This window comes from Lissotriton helveticus, chromosome 2_1 (genome assembly GCF_964261635.1).
Source record: "Lissotriton helveticus chromosome 2_1, aLisHel1.1, whole genome shotgun sequence".
NCBI lineage: Eukaryota > Metazoa > Chordata > Amphibia > Caudata > Salamandridae > Lissotriton > Lissotriton helveticus.
This window is the reverse complement of record NC_136059.1, coordinates 1,066,658,320-1,066,680,359: the sequence shown is the minus strand read 5'-3', so window position 1 is coordinate 1,066,680,359 and position 22,040 is coordinate 1,066,658,320. Positions and strand designations below refer to the sequence as shown.

Here is a 22,040-nt window from a genome sequence, read left to right as displayed (position 1 = left end):
ATATTAGGGCTCTTATATAATGAAATTGCTGCCATAATTTGTCTCTGCATTACATGGCACCAGAGAGGCAAGTGGATTTTGTTACAGGACAAGTGGATTTATGAAGAAACCTGCCCCGTGGGCAAATACATATTTAATTAAATTCCACACTGCCGTGGTATTCTTATGAAGCTCCAGAAGACCAAAAAAGAAAACTACAAAATGTGCAAAGGGCCAGAAAAAACAAACACAAAATGAAATCAGTAAAACTAGCAACTCAATTGCATCCCAATTGATGTCCAAAATGAGAAGATTACCTAAGCTAAACCTACTCCCCATCATCTCCTCCGCAATAAGCAAGAAAGTATAAAGAAAACATCTTACAAGAACAAAGGCATATGGCAAAACACTATCTGAAACCTTAACACGGTCAAATAATTCTTCCCAATTGGGAAGTGTAGCCGAAACACTCACTGTATACTGAAAATGCATGTTCTGACACTGTTCAAAATAGAAAGGCCCGACGGTGGACCTCAAGAATCAGGATTTAGATCAATGCATAGCACCAAAACTGCACTCTTAGCTGTTATAGACCATATCCGATGCAGCCTATACAAAACTCAACTATCTATGCTTGTGCTGGTAGATTTGTCAGCGGCCTTCAATACAATATCTCATTTAAGACTGATACAGAGACTGGCAGAAATAGGCATCCAGGGACAGGGGCTACAGTGGTTTAGAAATGTCTTGTCTGACCAAACTCAGACCATTCACCTGGGACCATTTAGGTCACGCACCAAGATAATTAATAAGGGAGTGCCCCAAGGCTCCTGTCTGACCCCCACACTGTTTAATATATACTGTTACTCCTCTTGCAAACATTAGAAGAGCCCATGGTTTCACACCTATCTCATAAGCGGATGACACCCAACTTCTGCTGACTTAAGAAAAAGATTCGTCTGAGACTAGAGACCATTTTATGAATGGATGGCATGAAAGCTATCACAGCATGGATGGCCGCGAATTTTCTCCAGCTAAATAGTGGAAAAACTGAAATCATGCTCTTCGGTGCCGCTCACTGTTATGGCCCCCTGAGTGGTGGCCACCCGAATTGGGAGTGGCACCTGCTCCAAAGTCCTCAGTGAAAAATCTGGCATAAAATTAGACCAGAACCTAACTATGAAAGACAGGTGATGGCTAGCACTGGCACCTGCTTTATGTTATGAGGCTACTACGAAGATTTATCCCAATGCTCCCACTTTCAGTGCGCAAGACCCTAGTCCAGGCACTGGTGATTAGTCACCTGGACTATGGCAATGCTCTTCTGGCCGTGCTCAACGAATCCCTCCTAGATAAACTCAAGGTGGTTCAGAATACAGTGGCTCACCATATTCACAATCTACTGCCAAGAGCTGCCGCGGTTCCTTTACTGCGTGCACTACACTGGCTGCCAGTGAGGAACAGAATCACTTTCAAAATCTGCTGCCTAGTGAACAAAGCGCTTAATGGCAAGGGACCCAGTAACTTTTTTTTTTTTTTTAAACATTTATTGTACCTTTGAGGTCACACAGCTGTTGGCCTACAACCCGTGGGGCCGGCCGCTATCACAATCTTGTGTTCACAATTCAGTAGTATAAAGCAGGAGTCTGAATGTCATTCTTTTGCAATTCTCGCCATTACATAGAATAAAAGGGTACATTTTAGTCGATATTCTGCTGATCAGTACAGGTTTTTTTGGTTTTCTATTTTTTAAACAACAACAAAAAACATAAGGAATCACATTTCGGTCATACATTGTTGGTTATTGGTCGCATTAGCTGAGTATGGAAGCGTTACCTCAGTGTCAATTCAGCCTGAGTCGCTCCAAGACCCTGCAATTACGTGGCCGTGAAAGCGCTCAGGGTCCCTAGGATGCAGTACCCTCAGTATCGTCCCCTACTTGTCCCTTGAGTTCCCTCTCTAGATCCTAAGTCTGCCCCGTTCCCTTGACCACCCAGTCCCTGTAGAATCCGCGTAATCTAGTAGTCCTCTTCCCCTTCCTCGTCCGATATAGCCTGATCATCTTCCAGCAATGGTTTACAGATCTCCCCTCTGTATTTGTTCCACGGGGTCCAGATTTTATTCCATTTCCCCGGACAGGCCCGGTTAGAATACACCGCCCTTTCCGTCACCATCACCCTATCCATATTTAGGCACCATTGTGATTTTGTTGGCACTTCCGCCTCCCCCCAGCGCTGTGCAATGTCTCGCTTGGCTATTATCATGCCCAATGTAACCCAGAGTTGACCGTGCCTGGACAAATCATTAGCGTCCCATACATTCAATAGGCATTTTCGTGGTTCGGGGAGTAGGGAAATCTCTAGTGTCTGTGATATCGTGCGCATTATTCGCCTCCAATATTCCTGGATATGGGGGCAGTCCCATAATGTGTGAAAGAACGTGCCCTCCTCCCCACACCCACGAAGGCAGTAAGGGTGTTGTGCTCTTTGGATGCGGTGTAACGTGGTCCTTGTGTAATACACCCTATGTAAAATTTTCAGCTGTGCAAGTCTTAATCTTGCGGAGATACCTACTTCCTTAGGCGTCGCCATCGCCTCATTCCATTCGTGTTCATCCATATCATGGATGTCACCCTCCCATTTCTCCTTCAATGGAGCCATTGGGTCCGGTAAGTTGTTGAGTAGTTTGCGGTATGTGAGCGATGTCGCAAGCTCTATCATGAATTCTGTGAGGAGGCGATCCTCAAGTGGGGACGACTCCGGCACCTCCATGTCAGGGGGTATGGCCGCGAGCAACGCATGCCGTATCTGAACATATCTGTACGATTCCCTCTCTTCCAGGTCATAAAGTTCCTGCAGCCTGGCAAAAGGCACCACTTCTCCCCTTTCCCATAGGTCCCCCCACTGTAGATATCCCTATGGTATCCCAGTGAGAGAAGCCTCTGCTGTTTCTCAGGTTTCCCAGGGCTCGAGAGTCCCACAGTGATGTGAGCTTGGTTATTCTCCCTTTCCATCCCAGCGCCGCAGTCGCTGCATGCCATAGCGCTGCCGTAAGTCTGGTGGGCCCCTTCAGTTTACTCACTTTCCTCTGGTCGTACAGCGGAGCCAATAGACTATCCGCGCCTAGTTGCGCCCTATCGGCCTGAAATGCTGGATTGTTTTGCGGAGCATGTATCCATTGATTGATGGGCTTCAGTTGCGCCGCCCAATAGTATAATTTCAGATTAGGCAGCGCAATTCCGCCATCGTACCACCCCCTGTGAAGTTTGGTCTGCGCTATGCGTGCCGGGAGGTTCCCCCCACAGAAGACTAGACACCAATGCCGCTACCTTCCTAAAGTATTTCGGATCCACCGGATACGGAGTGTTCTCAAGTATATACAGAAAGCGGGGCAGGGACATCATTTTATAAAGTGCGGCTTTCCCCAACAGTGTCAGAGGCAGCCCCGCCCAGAACTTAACATCCTGTTTGAGTCTTTCCACGGGAGGCACCAGATTTCTACTCATAAAGTCGGGACCCAGTTACTTGATGTAAAAACGAATTCCCTATCGACCAATAAGGTCCCCAAGATCTATGAACAAATCACTACTCACTAAACAACAAATCAAGAAAACCCACTCAGGAAGCTGTGCATCTACATTTCTAGCCCCCTACCTTTGGAATAAACTTCCCTTACACTTCAGAGAATGTACTGCCCATCACAATTTTAGGAAATTATAAAAAACTGAACTGTTTTAGTATCGTAGGCGGAAATAGAAAATAGTATAAAATGACCTCTTATTTTTGTGATGTATATTGTTTTTAGACTTCAATACCTGCAAGTATCGTAGACGGGGTCGAGAAACTGACCAAAGATAAAACACTAGAAGTACATTCCAGTGACACCACCATATTTTGGTGAGTATGATCAAAGGACATATTTGTGAAACCCCTTTTAGAAACATAGGGAACCTTTATAAACTTGTGAATAGTCTAGAAATGAAACCGGCTAACTTCTTCATCCACAGTTTTAAAATTTGGCTATTGGTTATTTTAGATCGATAGATCCAAGAAGTTATAGATCGTCCTCAAAGAAGCGCACGGAGCTCTATGAGCCCCGCTTGTTCCACAGTACTTGACTATAACAAAAACAGCTACTTGAGTACACGGGTAGGTCAAGTATGAGTGTAGAGTCTTCATAAGCCTTAGGACTTGATATTAAGGCAACATAATAACTGTGTACCATCATTTCTCACTTAGAATATTAACACAGTAAAGGAGGACCCCCAAGATGTATTTGGAGTACACGGTCTGGGATTGTTTGGATACAAACCAGAAGATATTTTGGAATTTTAATCATAACCAAAAAGGTGGGTCCTTGTTATTATCTCCCATATCAAGGAAACTATGAAAGGCGTAAATGAATGAATGGTAGATTTCGAATGATTGATGGTCTTGTTAAATCGTGTTTCTCAGGGGGGATTATGACATTTTTTGATTATAGGACATATTTACACAGAATTGAGCTGTTGGGCAATTCTTCCTTCCCTTTCCTTTAAAATGTGTATTATAACTACTGAGTCGATGTTAACTTGGGAGGGGAGTAAAATGTTATATGAGCAGCCTAATTGGTAAAAAATTGTCTAATCATGATGTTTAAACAGACTTGGACATCATAGGGCATAGATAAAAGACTGCACGTAGAGTGCTTTTTAACTGTAATTAATTTTTATAAATAGGATATACATGCTGTTGTGAGAAGAGAGCTATCTATATATATATATATATATATATATATATATATATATATATATATTGTCCTGAAGAAGGTGGCATATAGAAACACATAAGCTACCGAAACGCGTCGACACATCATTGAGTGTTACATCCAAGGAACCATACGAGTGTTTCTTTTGATGAAATGATTAATGGACACCTGATTAAATGTATATTGAGTTCGATGTAGAGTTACGGGATCTAGGATGCTTTTTACCTTTTGCACTTTGTCTGGTTGTTAGCTATCTAGTACTTAGTTTTGTATATTGCCATTACACACAATTTGTATTTTTAACTTCATGCACAGTCAAATCTTTCTGTCAATAGGACTTTTTAATTGTTATTCGTATTTATTATAGATTTTTGTATTATTCGTTATTAATTTCTATTAAAGATAAACTGTGTTTTTTTCAAACTAGTTCTGTTGTTTAATTGATTCTAATAATCTCTCTTTGAGGAACTGAGTATGTGATGAATGGAAGAAGGTCATGAAAGAGGGAGAGATCATTGACAGGAGTATTACCCATCACTAACATTGATTAGAGGGTAACTAAATAGTCCCAGGAGAAATTCCCCTTTTTTTTTTCTTAGTATCGTAGGCCACTGCCGACAGGGGTGATTCATGCGCTTTACAAAAAAACAAATAATAAATAATAGAAGGGTCTCCAGAACAAAACTTTATCCTGCAACCAGAGAAAGCTAAGAGCGCACATTAGGGAGTGTAACTCAAGTCAAAGGACTTGCTAATAATTAGCTGTGACGAAGGAAACCTGTCAGAGGCTTTAAAACATATCTTTATATTCAGCAGTAAAAACATTAAGGTACCATCCTTGACCCAATCGCTAAACCCCTTACATGTACAAGAGGAACAGATGGAAATGTAAAAATGCACCCTTGGGCTACAGAGCTTGCAAGCTGGGAGGCTCCCTGCACAATCCTAAAATGATTCTTGGTCATGCACAAAGAGCTCGAGTGCACAACCTCATCGTGTCTATGAGTACATTCAGGGTTATAGTGGAGGATTAAGGCATGCAATAAACTCGTGTTAATGACTGATTTTCTGCACAGTTTGCAATTTGTGATAAGGTTTGTTTAAATTTCCATGCTGACTTCCCCACAGACTACACAGGCCTAAGTATACTAAATAAAAGCGTTGAAACTTGCAATCGGTCTTAAATGTTTACCGGTCTATGAAGTTCTGAATTGTGTTGACAATAACAACAATCTAACGTCGTTCAATATCTCAATTCCACAATAACTAATCAGGGAGCAACAGTGGCAAAAATAAATTATAAACAAATTCATTATGTTATTTGATTTCACGCTGCTGTAAGTAGGATTACAACATTGTCAATATCAAGGGAAAACCTGTTAATCGTACCATGACTTGGGCTCTCCAAAGTGAAGATAGTTAATGCTGTAAAGATCCATATCTTCTGTGTGCCAAGCGAAAGTCGTTTTCCACATACCAAAATATAGGTATGGAGTATTTACTCCCTCAATGGAAATGCCACAGTCTTCTCCAACCACGTCCAAAATCGTGTTTAGGTGAGAAATGTTCCATTCATTAATGTCCTGGAAACAAGATCAAATAAATTGGGTAAAACAGCTGTTCCTACACCGGTGCCTGTGCCAGCAAACATTTGAGTAAAAACATACATTTTTTTAAAACTTTGTTTTATTGAGTTTCTCATAAAAACATAACAAAAACAAGCAGCGCAAAAGACAGGTTACTACATATCAATGAGAATACTGCCTCCGTATTTCCAGACAGTGCCTTGAGGAACAGGGCACAACAATGTTATGCAGGTCACAGGAAGCATAAGGCATCCATTGAAAATAGCAGAATGGGGAGTCCAAGACATAAATTGTTTACCCAAAAAGAACTTATAGATATAGATATAGATATAGATCTAGATTTAGATACAGATATCATCACCACACTTAGCAGTCATATTTTATGCAAGGTAGCAAAGAAGGAACAAAATACTCACATCTCATTTTCCGTGTCATCCCATGAGCTAGCATCAACTTTTCGTTACATTTATTAAGAACCAGCCCCCAAGTCATGACTGCATCCTCAGCCTTCTCATCAGCATGGGTGAGGCGCATATGGTGGTCCTCTGCTACACCACATTCACATAGGTCCGAGCCAAGAGTTAGTCTGCGGCAGCCTGTCACCCATCCAGCCAATGGTTATTCTCCCTTTCGCTAATAGCAATGCAATCTCGGTAAGCTAGTAGGGGATCTTGCGACCCTTGGGTCTCGCCACCACTCCAAGGAGGCAAGCCAGAAGGGTGTGGGGCTTTGGAATATCTGTTTACACTAATATGGTTGGCACCACATGCTTCCAGAAACTCGGTATGCCAGCGCAGGTCCAGGTTACATGCAATAAAGAAGCCCCTACCAAAATCTATACTTTAAGCTACTATATTCCTTGAATAAAAGTCATGAATTCCATATATTAATAAATGAATGCAACCAAAATCAGTATAACTTTGTCTAAATACACTCCTAGTTTAGACGTAATTATATGGAAGCTGTAGAGTGTAAGCACAAAATATACAGGCACACTCGCATGGAGTGCCAATATACATGCTTCCATATCAACACACCTTCAAACACACTAACCAACTGTATAGATAAAGAGACACCAAAGCACACAGGTACAGACATACGCACTGGTACCATGCACTGGCCAGGTTAGGTACAGCAGGGATAAAGATTTATGTTTAGAAAGAGGCCTACAGGCAAATCACAGCAGCCTTCAATGGTCTCCTTTTGGGTGCAATTAGCTCATCATAAGCGGAAGATGCTTACAAGCACTCCTGATATAGGAGAACGTTATAATATTTTGGAAGACAGAGAAGCACCTTTTTAGGTCTGTCCTGCAGGCATCTTTAGAGGTCTTGCCAGTCTGAAGTAGTTAAAAAAAGAACAAATAGAGAAATAAACATGTATACATTACAGGATATAGTTTGGGGTATTGAATGAGCCCACTTCCGACACTGGTGGTCCTATGTGATGAGTGACATTTCAGCTGGTAACATGTGCACATGCACCTAAAAAGAAGTGCATTTCAGTGCCAGAGCCATGGGACAATACTGTTCTTTGCCAACGTTTTTCCCCCATTCTGTATCGCTTTGTTTTAGTCGTCCTAGTGTGTTCAACTATGTCTTCAAGTTACACTAATTCAAAACCAATTGTACCTTTTCCTTAAATGAATAATACATATTTATCGGTGATGCGCATTAAAACCAAAAAGTGTTTATATACTAGTTCTAAAGGCACCAGCCTGCCTGGAAGCACGGGTACTGTTCTATTAAAATAACATGCAAAGCTTGATACATTTTAATTTATTTAAATGTTTACTTTTCATTGTAAGTGTTTGGCTGCCACAATTACGAAATTGGATTGTTTCTATTTTCATTTCTTTTGAGGTCTTGCCTAAAGCACATGCACAGTCATGCACTCTTGCTTGCGGGAGATCTTGTTTTCTACAAGAGGCTCGGGCCCGCCCGCTGCTTACCATTCACAGGCTTCATTGTTGCTCTCACTGTCTGCCTCCTAAGTGGTTAGCACGTGCCAAATTCACTCACTCTTCTTTCGTCTGGAGCATGGACAAAGTAGTGACTGCTTATTCTCGATTAGGGTCCTTCCGCTGCTGTATGTGCTGTATTCAGTCTTGTTGCTTTTATTTTATTTTTTTCTTCCCATCGTGTTGCATCTTTCACACCACCTCCTCTGGTCGCTTCTATCCCTCTGACCTCAACCCTGTAGTTGTCTGCGCTGCTACTTCCCCTCCTATTCCCCAGACCCCTGTTCTCATTGTTGCTTCTTTCCTCTCACGGCCCACCCTCTTGTTGTTGGTGTTGCTTTTTCTATCCCGCCCGACCTTCCTTCTGCTCTACAACATGGCTGAAAGACATAAGCAAAGAAATAGCTCTCAGATAAGCAAGACCTATAAGCTTTGCCAAAGCAGGTTTTATTTTGTGGCCTATGATAAATGAAATAACATGGATTGAAAAGAAAACCATGCACAAGACCAGTCAATTGTCAAGAATTTAAAATATATCCCAGACTCTTTAAAAGGCTTGCCAAAACCTCTAGGGATTGTGGCTGCAGTAGTAAAGAAGCACTTTAGAAGCCAAAAAAGCTTCTCCAAACCTCAAGGTCCAGGATTTACAACGAGGCTTCGATGGGATTGGTGGAAGTAAAAGTAAGACAGAAATAAGGGTCTGAGCTAAAGGATGGCAAAGAGCATGTGAGGTGAAGCATAAACAGGTAGGCGAATGTGTAAAACCGAATATAATTCTGCCCCACTTCTTCCCCTGTGCTACTGTTTGGCCATTACCAAGGTACTAGGAAGTCTGCTTTTTGGTCTGAAGTGCATGCCTCCGTGTGCTGCACTTACCATGATAGCTGAGGTCTTGCCAGAGTTCAAATCACATATAAATCTTTCCCACACTACACCTGCAATGGAGAGAGAAAAGAGGCATGGCAGTGTGTAAAGTAATCTTTGTGCGGTTTTTGGGGTGATGGCAGTCTCTGGATTCCAGCAGAGACAGTTCACCATTTTCCAAGTATACTGCAAAGTGCTAGGAGTAGAACCAGCTGCAGCACCATCACTCTGGAATACAATTGTGTGCTCATTATATAGGTCTACAAGCAAAGCTCACATCCCCCATACATTCTACCTTTCTTCTGTAGATACTAACTGAAGAAAGAATAGACTTGCACTATTAGCCCATTTATTGTGCCCTCAAGTGGGCAGTTATGGTAAAAAAGGAATGGTTTCTTATCTGTAACTCCAGTTCACTTGTAAGGGTATTTCCATGATAAGTTATAAGCATTTGAATAGTCCTGCCCATGTGCGGGGAACCCCGGAGAACTTTGTTAGATATATCTTAAGTTGTCATCTTTCGCCTTTCTTCGGGACGGCCTGCATAGACACTTAAGAGATAGAAAGATAATAATGCAGCCTAACTAACTAGGCTACACTGGCCATTACTTCATCTTGAAGTGAAAAAAGATAGCCATTGACTTTAAAATTTTGCAATTTATGGAGTTTAATACATATAGAAAACTCCCCTTCACAAAACCGCTTTTTTCATCATAGAGATGAAAGGGTTGGACAGAGAAACACCACCATACGCTGCCATTATATGTCTGAAAATGGATACTGTGCCTTTAAGAGAATCTGGAGACCACCTGTATCCTATGATGCACAGCTAGTGGCAGTATCTTCAGTTCATTTTGAAGGCGTAGAGAAATGAATGACTATGCTAGATCCTGGATAAGTCTGCTTCCTCCCCCGGGGAGGAGGGAGGGTTGCTTAGGACTTATCACTGAAATACCCCTACCAGAGAACTGGAGTTACAGGTAAGAAACTATTCCTTCTCTTGTAGGGGATTTCCGTGTATAGTCATAAGCATTTGAATAGACGCGCAAGCCCATCCCATAACCCCCAAGAGGTGGAAGAAACAGGGAAGTGACCTTTCCGTTAGGCAAACAGATTCCAAAGTGAAGCCTGTCCAACCTGCGCATCTGCCTAGGCATCAGTGTCCAGGCAGTAGTGTTTTGTAAATGTGTGGACTGACTTCCAGGTGGCAGCTTTACAGATTTCTGAAATAGGTATATTACAGAGTAAAGCCGCAGTAGCAGCTTTGCCTCTGGTAGAGTGAGCCCCAGGCTTACTAACAAATGTTTTGTTGGTTTTCTGATAGCAGAGCTGGATACAGAACACACTCCATCAGGAGATGGACTGTTTGGAAGTAGCTAGACCTGTACTGATAGAGCCATAGTTTACAAAAAACTGATCTGCTCTACGGATATCCTTGGTCTTGTCTAAATAAAACTTCAAAACCCTCCTGACATCTAGGGAATTAAGAGACCTCTCGGCAGGAGAAGAGGGGTGCTGAACAAAGGTAGGTAATTAAATTGTTTGGTTTACGTGGAAATCCGAAACCACTTTAGGAAGGAATCTCAGATGTGTCCTCATAACCAGCTTGGAGGAATGGAAAACTATGTATGGTTCTTGATAACATATGGCCTGGAGTTCGCTAACCCTGCGGGCAGAAGTAATAGCTACAAGGAAAGCTGTCTTCCAAGACAGATGCTGGAGAGAAGCCCTATGAATGGGTTCAAAAGGCTCCTGCATCAGTCGAGAAAGAACCACATTAAGCTCCCAAGGAGGAGAAGGACGCCTGAAGGGAGAAAACACTTTCCTCAAACCCTCTAGAAAGTCTCTAACGACTGGGATTTTGAAAAAGGAAGTATGTGAAGGGCATTTCCTATAAGCAGTTAGAGCTGCTAGGGGCACTTTAATGGAAGGAAATTGAAGGCCCGATTGTGCTAAATGTAGCAAGTATGGGAGAATAACATCTTCCTGACAGGAAGTAGGATCCTCCCTCTTCGAGGAGCACCAGATGCAGAATCTCTTCCACTTATATGCATAAGAAGTGTGTGTGGATGGTCTCTTAGCCTCTTTAAGTATCTCCATGCAGTCCTGAGGTAAATTAAAATGTCCATACTGCAAACACTCAGGAGCCATGCCGCCAAATTCAATGATGAGAGGTTGGGGTGCACCATCTGCCCGCCAAACTTCGTGAGAAGGTCCGGCCGACACGGAAGACGTAGATGTGGCAGGAGGGACCGGTGGAGAAGATCCGTAAACCACCACTGATGCGACCACTTCAGAGCAATGAGGATCATCTTGGTCCGTGACTGCGAGAGCTTGCTGAGAACTGTCGGGATCAGGCGTATCGGAGGAAAGGCGTTGAGAAATCTGCCTGACCAGTTATCTGCAGGGCATTCCCCAGAGTTTCCGGTTGGTAAAACCCAGAGGCAAAGTATTGGCATTTGTTATTTTCTGCGGTAGCGAACAAATCAACCTCCGGAGTACCCCATCATCTGAAGATATCTCGCACCACATTGTCGTTTAAGACCCATTTGTGATTTTCCTGAAGGAGTCTGCTTAGAGCGTCAGTCTGGGCATTTTGAACACCTGGGAGGTGAGTTGCTGTGATGGTCAGATTTCTGGCTAAGAGCCATTTCCAGATCGTTTTAGCTTCCAGAGATAACGGTCGGGATCTTGAGCCCCCACCCCCCTCCCCTGCTTGTTGAGGTACAACATTGTTGTCATATTGTCCATCTGGAGATGCAGGAAACTGGAGTGGAATGATGGCTGAAAGGCTTCCAGAGCCAAATGAACCGCTCGTTGCTCCAGTAGATTGATGTTGAATGTGGATTACTTAATGGACCACTTGACCTGTATCTGAAGGTGGTCTGTGTGTGCACCCCAGCCGAGGAGAGAAGCATCCGTTACTATTGTTTGTTTCGGTGTCTCCTTGTGGAAGGGGATCCCTCATAGGAGATTGCGGGGAGAGCGCCACCATCTGAGAGACTGAAGAGCATGCTGTGACAGCTGAATCCTGTCTTCCCAATCCCCTATTCTCTGGTTCCATTGATCCTCCAAACATTCCTGCAAGGGTCTCATGTGGAGTCGTGCATCTGGAGTGAGGAAGATACAGGATGCCATGGAGCCCAGAAGAGAGGAGACCTGCCTCACTGTTGGAAAGGACATGGTAATGAGGGCTTGAGCCTTCCGAAGGATCGATAAGCGTCCCTTCTTCAAAGGAAACATGTTTGCCGTGCAAGTATCTATGGGTGCTCCCAGATACTGAAGACACTGGACAGGTGTTGAGACGGCCTTTGTTTGGTTGATGTGAAGACCCAACCGAAGGAGAAGATCGGAGGTCCAAATTGAAGTGTAGTCAAGCTCCCTGAGACGTGGACGCCTTGATCAGCCAGTCGCCTAAGTAGGGGTAGACGAACACCTTGTCCTTCCTCAGATGGGCAGCCACTACTGCCATTCATTTTGAGAATGTTCTGGGAGCTGACTTCAGGCCGAATGGAAGCACACAGTAGTGGTTGTTCCCCACTGTGAATCTCAGGAACTTGCGATGCTTCTTTACTATGGGGACGTGGAAGTATGCGCCTTGCAGATCTATCGCGCATAACCAATCCCCCTGATGAACTTGAATCGAGAATGGGTCTGAACTCGCTCTTGTCTTTCTTTTGGACCAGAAAGAACCTGCAATACAATCCTGTGCCCCGCTGTACAAGAGGAACGGGTTCGATTGCCCTTTTTTGTAAGAGAATGTTGGCCTCCAATTGTAACAGACGTAGTTGGTACCGTGAGTGTGTTGGAGGGATCGATGGAGGAGGGCTGGTGAAACATAGCGAGTATCCATTATGAACAATATTCAACACCCAATTGTTTGGAGTTATTTTTTGCCACTCTGCCAGAACATTTTGAATGCTTCTCTGCACCGGAGTGGGTAACAGAAGAGGGGGACTTCAGGGCTTAGAACCAGCAGGCGCCTTATTCCCTTGTGCAGGTTGCTGGCCCTTGTGCAGGTTGACGTTTCTCGAACGGTTGGAATGACCGCTATGATTGTTGCTGATATGTCCGACAGTCCTGGTATCTCTGGGAAGAGTAACGTCGTTGGAAAGGGCGGAAAGTATTGTGTTGTTCCTTCGGCTTTTCAAGACCTACTGCTTTCAAGGCCTCCATTTCCGCCTTCATGCGAGCCATCTCCTCATCCGCATAAGAGCCAAAGAGTGTAGCGCCAGAAAAGGGTATATTCATGAATCGCTGTTGAGCCTCAGGCTTAAGCGAGGTGAGGCGAAGCCATGAATGTCTACGGAGAGCCACTCTGTGACATTAGCCATGTGCTGAAAGGAGTGATATGTCCGCCGCTACACTTATTACTTGGTTGGACACCAGAAGTCCTTCATTTAATATCTCTGTAAAATCCTCCCTCTTGTCCCTTGGCAGGAGGTCTGTGAACTGCTGAAGGGATTCCCAAAGGGTACGGTCATACCTGCCCAGCAGGGCTGTAGCACTAGCAGCCTTGATTTTAGTGGTTGCCGTGTTACATACCTTCCTTCCCACCGAGTCTACTTTATGGCGGTACTGTTGACGCTGGAGCCGTAGCATGTTGCTTCTTAGGTGCCACAACAATGAGTCTGGTGTGGGGTCCGTCTGGAGAAATGTGGGATCGCTTCAACTCAGAGTCGACAGTGGACATGCCATACCTACCCTCGACGTCATCGTCCTTGACAGTGACCAGGACCGGCGTAGTTTTTCCGCTCTTCTTCGCCTGGGGAGCCCCCCCACAGAGGTTGAAGACCGGATTTTGGTAGAGGACTGGCCCTCTCCTAGCCCAGAAGTCCCACCTGTGGATGTTGCTTGCTGTTTTCTTTGCTTCTATAGCGAGAATACCAGAAGGCTACTACATCTCTTGGATAAGTCCCACCGACAGTCAGAGGAGCGCTTCTTCCTATCAATAGACGCCAAGAAGGCGTTTGATAGGGTCCATTGGCCCTTCTTGGAGACTGTCTTGGAGAGGTTTGGGGTTTTCGCCAATGGGTGTTCAGTGGCTACAGCTGCCCTTCAGCTACTGTCAGGGTATATGGCTTCACATCAAACCCCTTTAATATCACCAGGGGCACGCAACAGGGCTGCCAGCTCACCCCCTTTTGTTTGTTCTTTACATGGAGCAGTTAGCCCAGCGTGTTCGGGAGAATCAGCGGATTAAGGGGATCCTTTTTGGAGGATAGCGACATACAATCAACCTTTATGCAGACAATGTCGTCGCCAAGCTGGAGTACTCCCCCAACACCTCGGTTCTGGATTTTTTGGCCGAATTAAGAGGAATTTGCAGCAGCCTCTGGATTCAAGGTCATTGTGGCCAAGTCCCAGGCATTGGGCTTCTCACTGAAGCAGACAACCATCACGGCTCTGGCCCATGCGTGCCCTATTCAGTGGCATCAAAAGGGTATGCCATACCTGGGCATCATACTGTCCTTATCCACAGCTGAGACAACTTCCCTGAACTACTGTCGGCTGCTGCGTCAGACAAGGCAGGAGCTCACTCTATGGTGGCCATTTAATCTCTTGTGGCTGGGTATAGTGGCGGCCCTCAAGATGAGCATACTCCCCAAAGTCTTATACCTCTTTCCAACCCTACCGGTAAAACCTCCCTCGGGTGTTTTAAAGCAGCTACAATCCGAATTTATCGCCTTTGTCTGGGCAGACAAGAGGCCGCAAATAAATAGGGATCTGAGTTTTTGATCCCATGAGGGATGTTCAACTGTGTTGAGATAGTTGCATCGGCTGTGGTATGTTCATGGCATTTTTAAGATTCTGCCTGTATTTAAGCGAAAGGGTGACGGTGGCAGAGTCCCCGTTCCGCTTCGCTTGCTGAAGGTAACACGAATGTGCCCTGAGGTGTGTTGAGAACTGTTGCATGTGAGAGAATTGAACTGCCTGCAATTTTAAACCTCATTGTTGACTTAATAACGATGTTGCTCTGTTGATTTAAAAACGGAACTTTTATCTTGATTGCTCATTTTAAAAAACTTAAAAACTCACTCACTCACTTAATCAGCACGCACTGTTAAAACGCCACATTTTCTGGATTGGCACTATCTGTACCACCTTTCCTATCCTGATTAAAAGGGGGAGGAAACACTCACTGTTGGTAAAGGAAGCCTGTGCTCGTCTTTCACTCCTGCCCGCCCCGGTCCGACGCGGTAGCCTATACCGTTGCGGGGAGGGCGGGTCAGGGAGAGCCAGGCACTTCCTGCGGGGGCACTTCCTGAGCGGTTAGCGCTCTAGTGGATGCCTTTTGCTGGCCTATTTAGCCATCGCCTCCTACAAGCGTGCAGCGATCGCGCGCAGCATCGCCGAAGACCAGCCAAAGAGCTGCCCGTCTGCGCCCGTCCGCGACAGTACGTGGCATAGGGGCAATGGGCTCAACCCCTACGGACCATGACATCTCAGGTACGAGAAATATCACATACCCCGCCCAATTCCTCCTAGATTTACAACCTACTGGAGATTGTGGCACTCGAATACCTTGTCAGAATCTTGAGGGCTGTTTTTCATGTCTAAAATGTCGCTACCAATCATTAGTAGTAAGGAACAGTACAAATGGAAACGCTCCAAATATATCACTTCCAGAGGGACTAAAATGTTTTCTCTTGAATGTCCGGTCTCTCCCTAAACATCAGCTTCAGGTATGGGATCTCGTCTACACCACACAGCCTGACATTTGTTTTTTAACCGAAACATGGATGAAACACCATACGGTTACAGCAATTACACTTGGGGTTCCATCAGGCTACAAGATTCTACACTTTGACCGAATTAATAAAACAGGTGGTGGCTTAGCCATTATATATAAAGACATACTAAAGGTAACAATATTAGAACAAAGGTCCAGTCCTCAATTGGAAATAATGATCTTCAAGTTCAGCTCGGCTGGCCACATCTCCTGGAAAGGCGCATTAGCGTACAGCCCACCAGGATCCAATCCGGACTTTGCCCTCTCCCTTCTGGAGTTACTAGCTCCACATTTTAAAGCCAGGGAGAATTTCATCCTCCTCTGAGATTTTAATGTACACATGGACAATCTGACACACCCCGAAACTATCTCACTAACTGCAGACTTGTCTAACCTGGGGTTAAAGGCTATAAATAGCGGTGCTACCCACACAGGTGGTCATACTTTGGACTCACTATTCTCTAACTGCACAAAAATAAGATGCCTTCCTGCTAAAGAAATCAATTGGTCAGATCATTTTTTGATAGAGTTTCTTCTGATGGGCCCGACTAAATCCTTGCACAAGGCGCCGCTCCCGCCAATTCTGCGCCGTCAATGGCACAAAATATCGGTGGAAAAATTGAGGGCAAACTGGATATTACCAACATTTACAAATGAAGACTCAGCAGACACTGCACTAGAAAAATTTAATAACTCACTTAAGCTAGCTATTGACACCCTGGCCCCACTAAAACTCCATAAGCAATACCCTCCCACCAAGCAAGAAAAATGGTATACTCAAGACCTTAGAACAGAGAAGCAGAAATGTAGGCGACTAGAAAAAGCATGGAGGAAATTGAAAACTGAGGAGAAAAGGAAAACTTACCAAGAGGCCCAGTCAACCTATTATAAAAACGTAAAGCAAGCCAGGAAAAATAGTCTCACCTTACAACTAGCAGAGGCAGGTAACTGTCCAAGGGAGCTGTTTAAAATACTGCAGAGCTTCGGTAAACCCACAGCCTGTGAGAGCCCCGATGAATTCTCCCAAACACTCTGTGATGAGATTTCAATGTTCTTTGAGGACAAAATTAATCTTATTTATAATAAAATTACGGTCTTTAGTGGTGCAGGAACCACGGTCTCCCTCCCTAATGACTCACCTACTCAAAATAAAAACCCACTACTGACCTTTCCACTAGTCAGTGACTTAGACCTGCCACCTCTCATCAGCCACATAAAATCTGGGTCCCCCAATGACCTCCTCCCTGCAAAAATGGTTGCCCCTCTGATCTCCCTCCTAGGACCCTCCATTCAGTCAGTGATGAACATCTCATTGACAGAAGGGCAAGTCCCAATGAAGTGGAAACTAGCGGTGGTGAACCCAATAAGGAAAAAAGCGGCCTCCCCATGGACAGATCTTTCAAATCTTCAGCCTATCTCCCTCTTGCCGCACATCGGTAAGATGACTGAGAAGCACGTAAATACCCACTTATCTAATTATATCGAGGCAACGGAAGGCCTGGACCACTCAATTCAATTCAATTCACAATCTTTATTTCGTTGACTTGCAACATAAAAGATATACAATAATACAATCATAAAAACATTACACACAAAACCAGTAATCAATACTTCGCGTCATCACTTTGGTTCAATAATAAAATTATCACAGAGTTAATAAATAGTTTAAAAAACATTATTACAAGGTTAAAAAGTCATTAAATAAATTTATAACAGCCAAGGCATGTAGTTTAAAATTGACAAAAAATAAGAAAAAAACGTAATCCGTGGTTTGGTCAGTACATATGAATACTATTTAAAATGGGAGGGACATTTTCAATCTAATAAAATATACAGCCAGAAGAAATCTACTAATTCCAAACACAATTACTTGCCTGGTATCCGTTTTTAAAATTCTACCAGCTTCCTTGTGGGAACTAAAGCCAATAATGCGACATAAGGGCACTATCCATTTTTTCCTGGCTTTACCGTAGCTCGGACAAAAAAACAATATGTGTAAAACGTCTTCCCTCATATTGTTAGAACATGCAGTACAGAAATCACTGTTTGACTTTCCCCAGCTTTTCTCTACTACCTTAGTTCTCAGTGTTCCGTATCTATATTTTAAGTACAAAGTTTTGGCCAATGGCGGCTGAATCTCATCAAGAAATGATTCAAAACAAGCCACGTTTTTGACCAATAAAATTTTTTCGGTCAAAGGGCCATGCATTCTAACATACGCAGAGTCATGGCTCACGTAAGACCAAAAAGACAATTTAACAATTTTCTTAGAGGCCATAATTAAGGACTCCGGCTCACTCCAGAAGTGGGTTAGACCTAGTTTGGATAACCAAACTCTTACATGTTTGAACCAAAATATTTGGTTGCCACTATCTAGGTCCAATACTTCTTTCAACCCATTTTTGTAGTCAGACAGTTCAGGGGTTGTCCATAATCTAACCCATAATAATAATGGTCTCAACATAGCATGATGGTCAGTGTGCTTAATGTTTAAATCTAAAAATAATGGAACGAATGGGGTATTAATGGGTACTTTTAGTAATACCCTAATAAACTTGTTCTCCAGTATTTCAAAGGTTTTCCTACATACTGGTCCCCATAGTTCAGCTCCATACAGAACAGCTGATTGAACCTTATATCTGAAAATTTCTATTGCTGGGGTAACTGCCTTGTTCACACATTTATCGTATCTTTTTAATATTGGATGACAGTTTTGTTTGAACACTATTTTTGACTTTTCTAGCTGTGGTCTCCATCCCATTAAGGAGTCTAATAATACCCCTAAATATGTAAAGCTCTGTTCATAGTCAAGCTTGTGACCATTTAACATTAAAAAATTTTTTTAACTTTTATGCGGGTTTAATGCCATATATTTGGTTTTATTTATGTTAATTTCCAACCCTTTTAGGGTACAATATTGCTGGAACCTATCTAATAAAATTTGAAGGCCCCGAGGGGTCGTATCATCCACAAAAAGGAGGGACGGTACCCGCTCCCCGCCCAGTCGAGGCGAATCATTATCACAGTTCTCCATGTAAGCCGCAATGTCATTGACAAAGAGGGAGAAAAGTGTGGGAGCCAGTACGAATCCCTGGCGAACTCCTCTTTTTATTGGAATTGGGTCTGTAAGTTCCCCGTTTGGGCCCCACCTAACCTTAGCATAGTTCTCCTGATGCAGGCCCATCACCAGCTTTAGGAGTCCCCCAGGTAATCCCTGGCTTTCCAAGGATTTCCAAAGTAAATCACGAGGTATCAGGTCAAATGCTGCTCGTAGATCCACAAAGGTCACATACAGGTGGCCTTTGCGGATGATGACATATTTCCAATACAAGCAGCATAGCCTCAATACCTGGTCTATGGTCCCAGTTTTTTCCCTAAACCCCGCCTGGTATTTTGATAAAACTAATTCATCATCTAACCACGTGTTTATACGATTTAATATGTGCCTGGCATATATCTTTTGAGTCATATCTAAAAGACTAATAGGGCGATAGTTAGCTGGATCGCCTCTATCGCCCTTTTTAAAAATAGTGATAATTTCTGCTCCTTCCCAGGTATCTGGGATTAGGTCACCAGCCGCAATAGCATTGAATAAATGGTTTAAGTATGGTGCCCAGACATCAGTGTTATGCAAAAAAAGATCGCCTGGGACTTCATCAAGTCCGGGTGCCTTCCCTTGTTTGACTGAAGCTTGCTCAGTTTCGTGTAGGTCAAAAACTATCGGGGGGTTTGAATTTACTGACTGGATTTTAGTCGGTTCACCCAACAATGTGACCTCAGTGGTTTTAACTGCATACAACATTGTAAATGAATATGCTACTTACCAGTATGCATCTGTTCTTGGCATGTAGGGCTGCTAACATTCATATCTTAGCATTAGATCGCCGCCTAGTGTTGGGCTCGGATGATTGCACATTGTTGTCCTGGAAGAGTCTTCGAAGTATCCTGAGATAGGTGGCTCCTCCCCTGGACTACAGTGCGCATGGGCATCGGCTCCATCCCCAGATTGTTTTTCGCCATTGTGGCAGAAGATGGAGTGAAAAGTGTAAAGGATGTCCATGCTAATGAATAAATACAATAGTATATCTGCAGCTGCGACAGGCACCGGGGAGGAGGGCGGGCGATATGAATGTTAGCAGCCCTACATGCCAAGAACAGATGCATACTGGTAAGTAGCATATTCAGTTCGAGGCATGTGGGCTGCTAAATTCATATCTTAGCATAGAATACATAGCAGTCCCTCCATCAGCGGCGGTTGCCCGTGCCAGCTGCAGAAACCTGAAAAAGTGTCTTGAGAACAGCCTGTCCTACAGCTGCTTGCTGCTTGGAATGCACATCAACACAGTAGTGTTTCGTGAAGGTATGTGGTGTGACCCACGTGGCTGCTCTGCAAATATCCTCTAAAGGAATGTTCCCTAGGAAAGCCATGGATGCCCCCAGTTTGCGTGTGGAGTGCGCTCTGGGGGGTATTGTTAAAGTGCGCTTGGCTTTTTGATAACATATCTGGATGCACTTAACAATCCACCTGGCTATCCCTGCTTTGGAAATTGGGTTGCCTTTGTGTTGTGGTGCGAAGGCAACAAAGAGTTGTTTTGTCTTTCTAAAGGGTTGTGTTCTGTCTATGTAGTACATCAACGCCCTCCGTACATCTAAGGTATGGAGCATTCTTTCCGCCACCGTTTGCGGGTTTTGAAAGAATGCTGGTAAGTCAATAGTTTGGTTTAGATGAAACTGTGACACCACCTTCGGAAGGAATTTGGGGTTAGTGCGTAGCACTACCCTAGTTGGATGAATTTGAATGAATGGCTCTTGGATTGTGAGCGCCTGCAGCTCACTGACACGCCTCAGAGACGTAATAGCTATAAGGAAAGCTACTTTCCACGTAAGGAACTGGAGTTCACACGAGTGCAGTGGCTCAAATGGTGGTCCCATCAGTCTGGTGAGGACGACATTGAGGTTCCACACTGGAGCTGGCGGTGTCCTTGGGGGAATGACTCTTTTCAGACCTTCAAGGAAGGCTTTAATGGCGGGCACTCTGAAGACAGAGAGGTGCTGCCTGTTCTGAAGATAAGCCGCTATGGCGGATAGATGTATCCGAATGGAAGTGTACGCCAGATTGCACTTGTAAAGATGCAACAGATAGCAGATGATGTTGGGGATAGATGCATCAAGCGGGTTGATGTCATTGGCTGTACAGTAGATGACAAAACGCTTCCACTTTGCAGCATAGCATGCTCTAGTCGTTGGTTTCCTCGCCTCCTTGATGATGCTCATGCATTCTGGAGGCAGGTTAAGGTACCCAAACTCTAGGACCTCAGGAGCCAGATCGCCAGGTTGAGCTGTTGCGGATCTGGATGCTGAATTTCTCCATGGTTCTGCGTCAAAAGACTGGGCGTGAGACGCAGTCTTTGATGCGGCACCACTGAGAGTTCGAGGAACGTGGTGTACCATGCTTGGCGCGCCCACGTTGGAGCAACTAGGATGAGAGTCATCTCGTGCTGCCTTAGCTTTCTTGCGACCAGCGGTATTAGAGGGGCTGGCGGAAAAGCGTACGCAAATTTGCCTGACCAGTTCATCCATATCGCATTCCCCTGCGACTGTGGGTGAGGGAACCTGGCGGCAAAGTGTTGGCATTTTGCGTTCTCTTTTGTGGCAAACAGGTCTATCTCCGGATGACCCCACTGCTGGAAGTACGGGTGGAGGACAGATGGGTGTAACTCCCACTCGTGCATTTGATGGCTGTACCTGCTGAGCAGATCCGCCATCTGATTGTCCTTTCCTGGGAGGTGTTCTGCCATGAGGAAAATGTTCCTCTGAATGGCCCACTTCCACATGCTCTGAGCCAGATGAGACAGCTGTGGCGAGTGGGTGCCTCCCTGCTTTTGAATGTAGTACATCGCGGTCATGTTGTCCGTCCGGACTAGCACGACCTTGTTGCACAGATGTACAATGAAGGACTTGAGCGCCATGAAGATTGCCATCAGTTCCAGATAGTTGATGTGCATCTTCTGTTGCTGCGTCGACCATAGTCCCTGCACTGTGTAAGTGAGCACATGAGCTCCCCATCCCTGGAGAGATGCGTCCGTTGTCAGGACAATCTGCGGCACAGGCTCTTGGAACAGTTGGCCCTTGCAAAGGTTGTGTGGAGTCCACCAATGCAGAGAGTCGTATG

General features: G+C 44.4%; 1 protein-coding gene across 3 annotated transcripts in view; it reads right to left on the bottom strand.

Annotated features, from left to right (window-relative positions):
* Nucleotides 1–22,040, bottom strand: part of LOC144818446 (lysine-specific demethylase 4C-like) — a 1,795,190-nt gene that overhangs the window by 1,424,904 nt on the left and 348,246 nt on the right. For all 3 annotated transcript variants that reach the window (XM_078675868.1, XM_078675869.1, XM_078675870.1), the window contains exon 5: nt 6,115–6,308. In XM_078675868.1, coding sequence (XP_078531994.1) covers nt 6,115–6,308 — 194 coding nt within the window. The remainder of the gene's footprint in view (nt 1–6,114; nt 6,309–22,040) is intronic.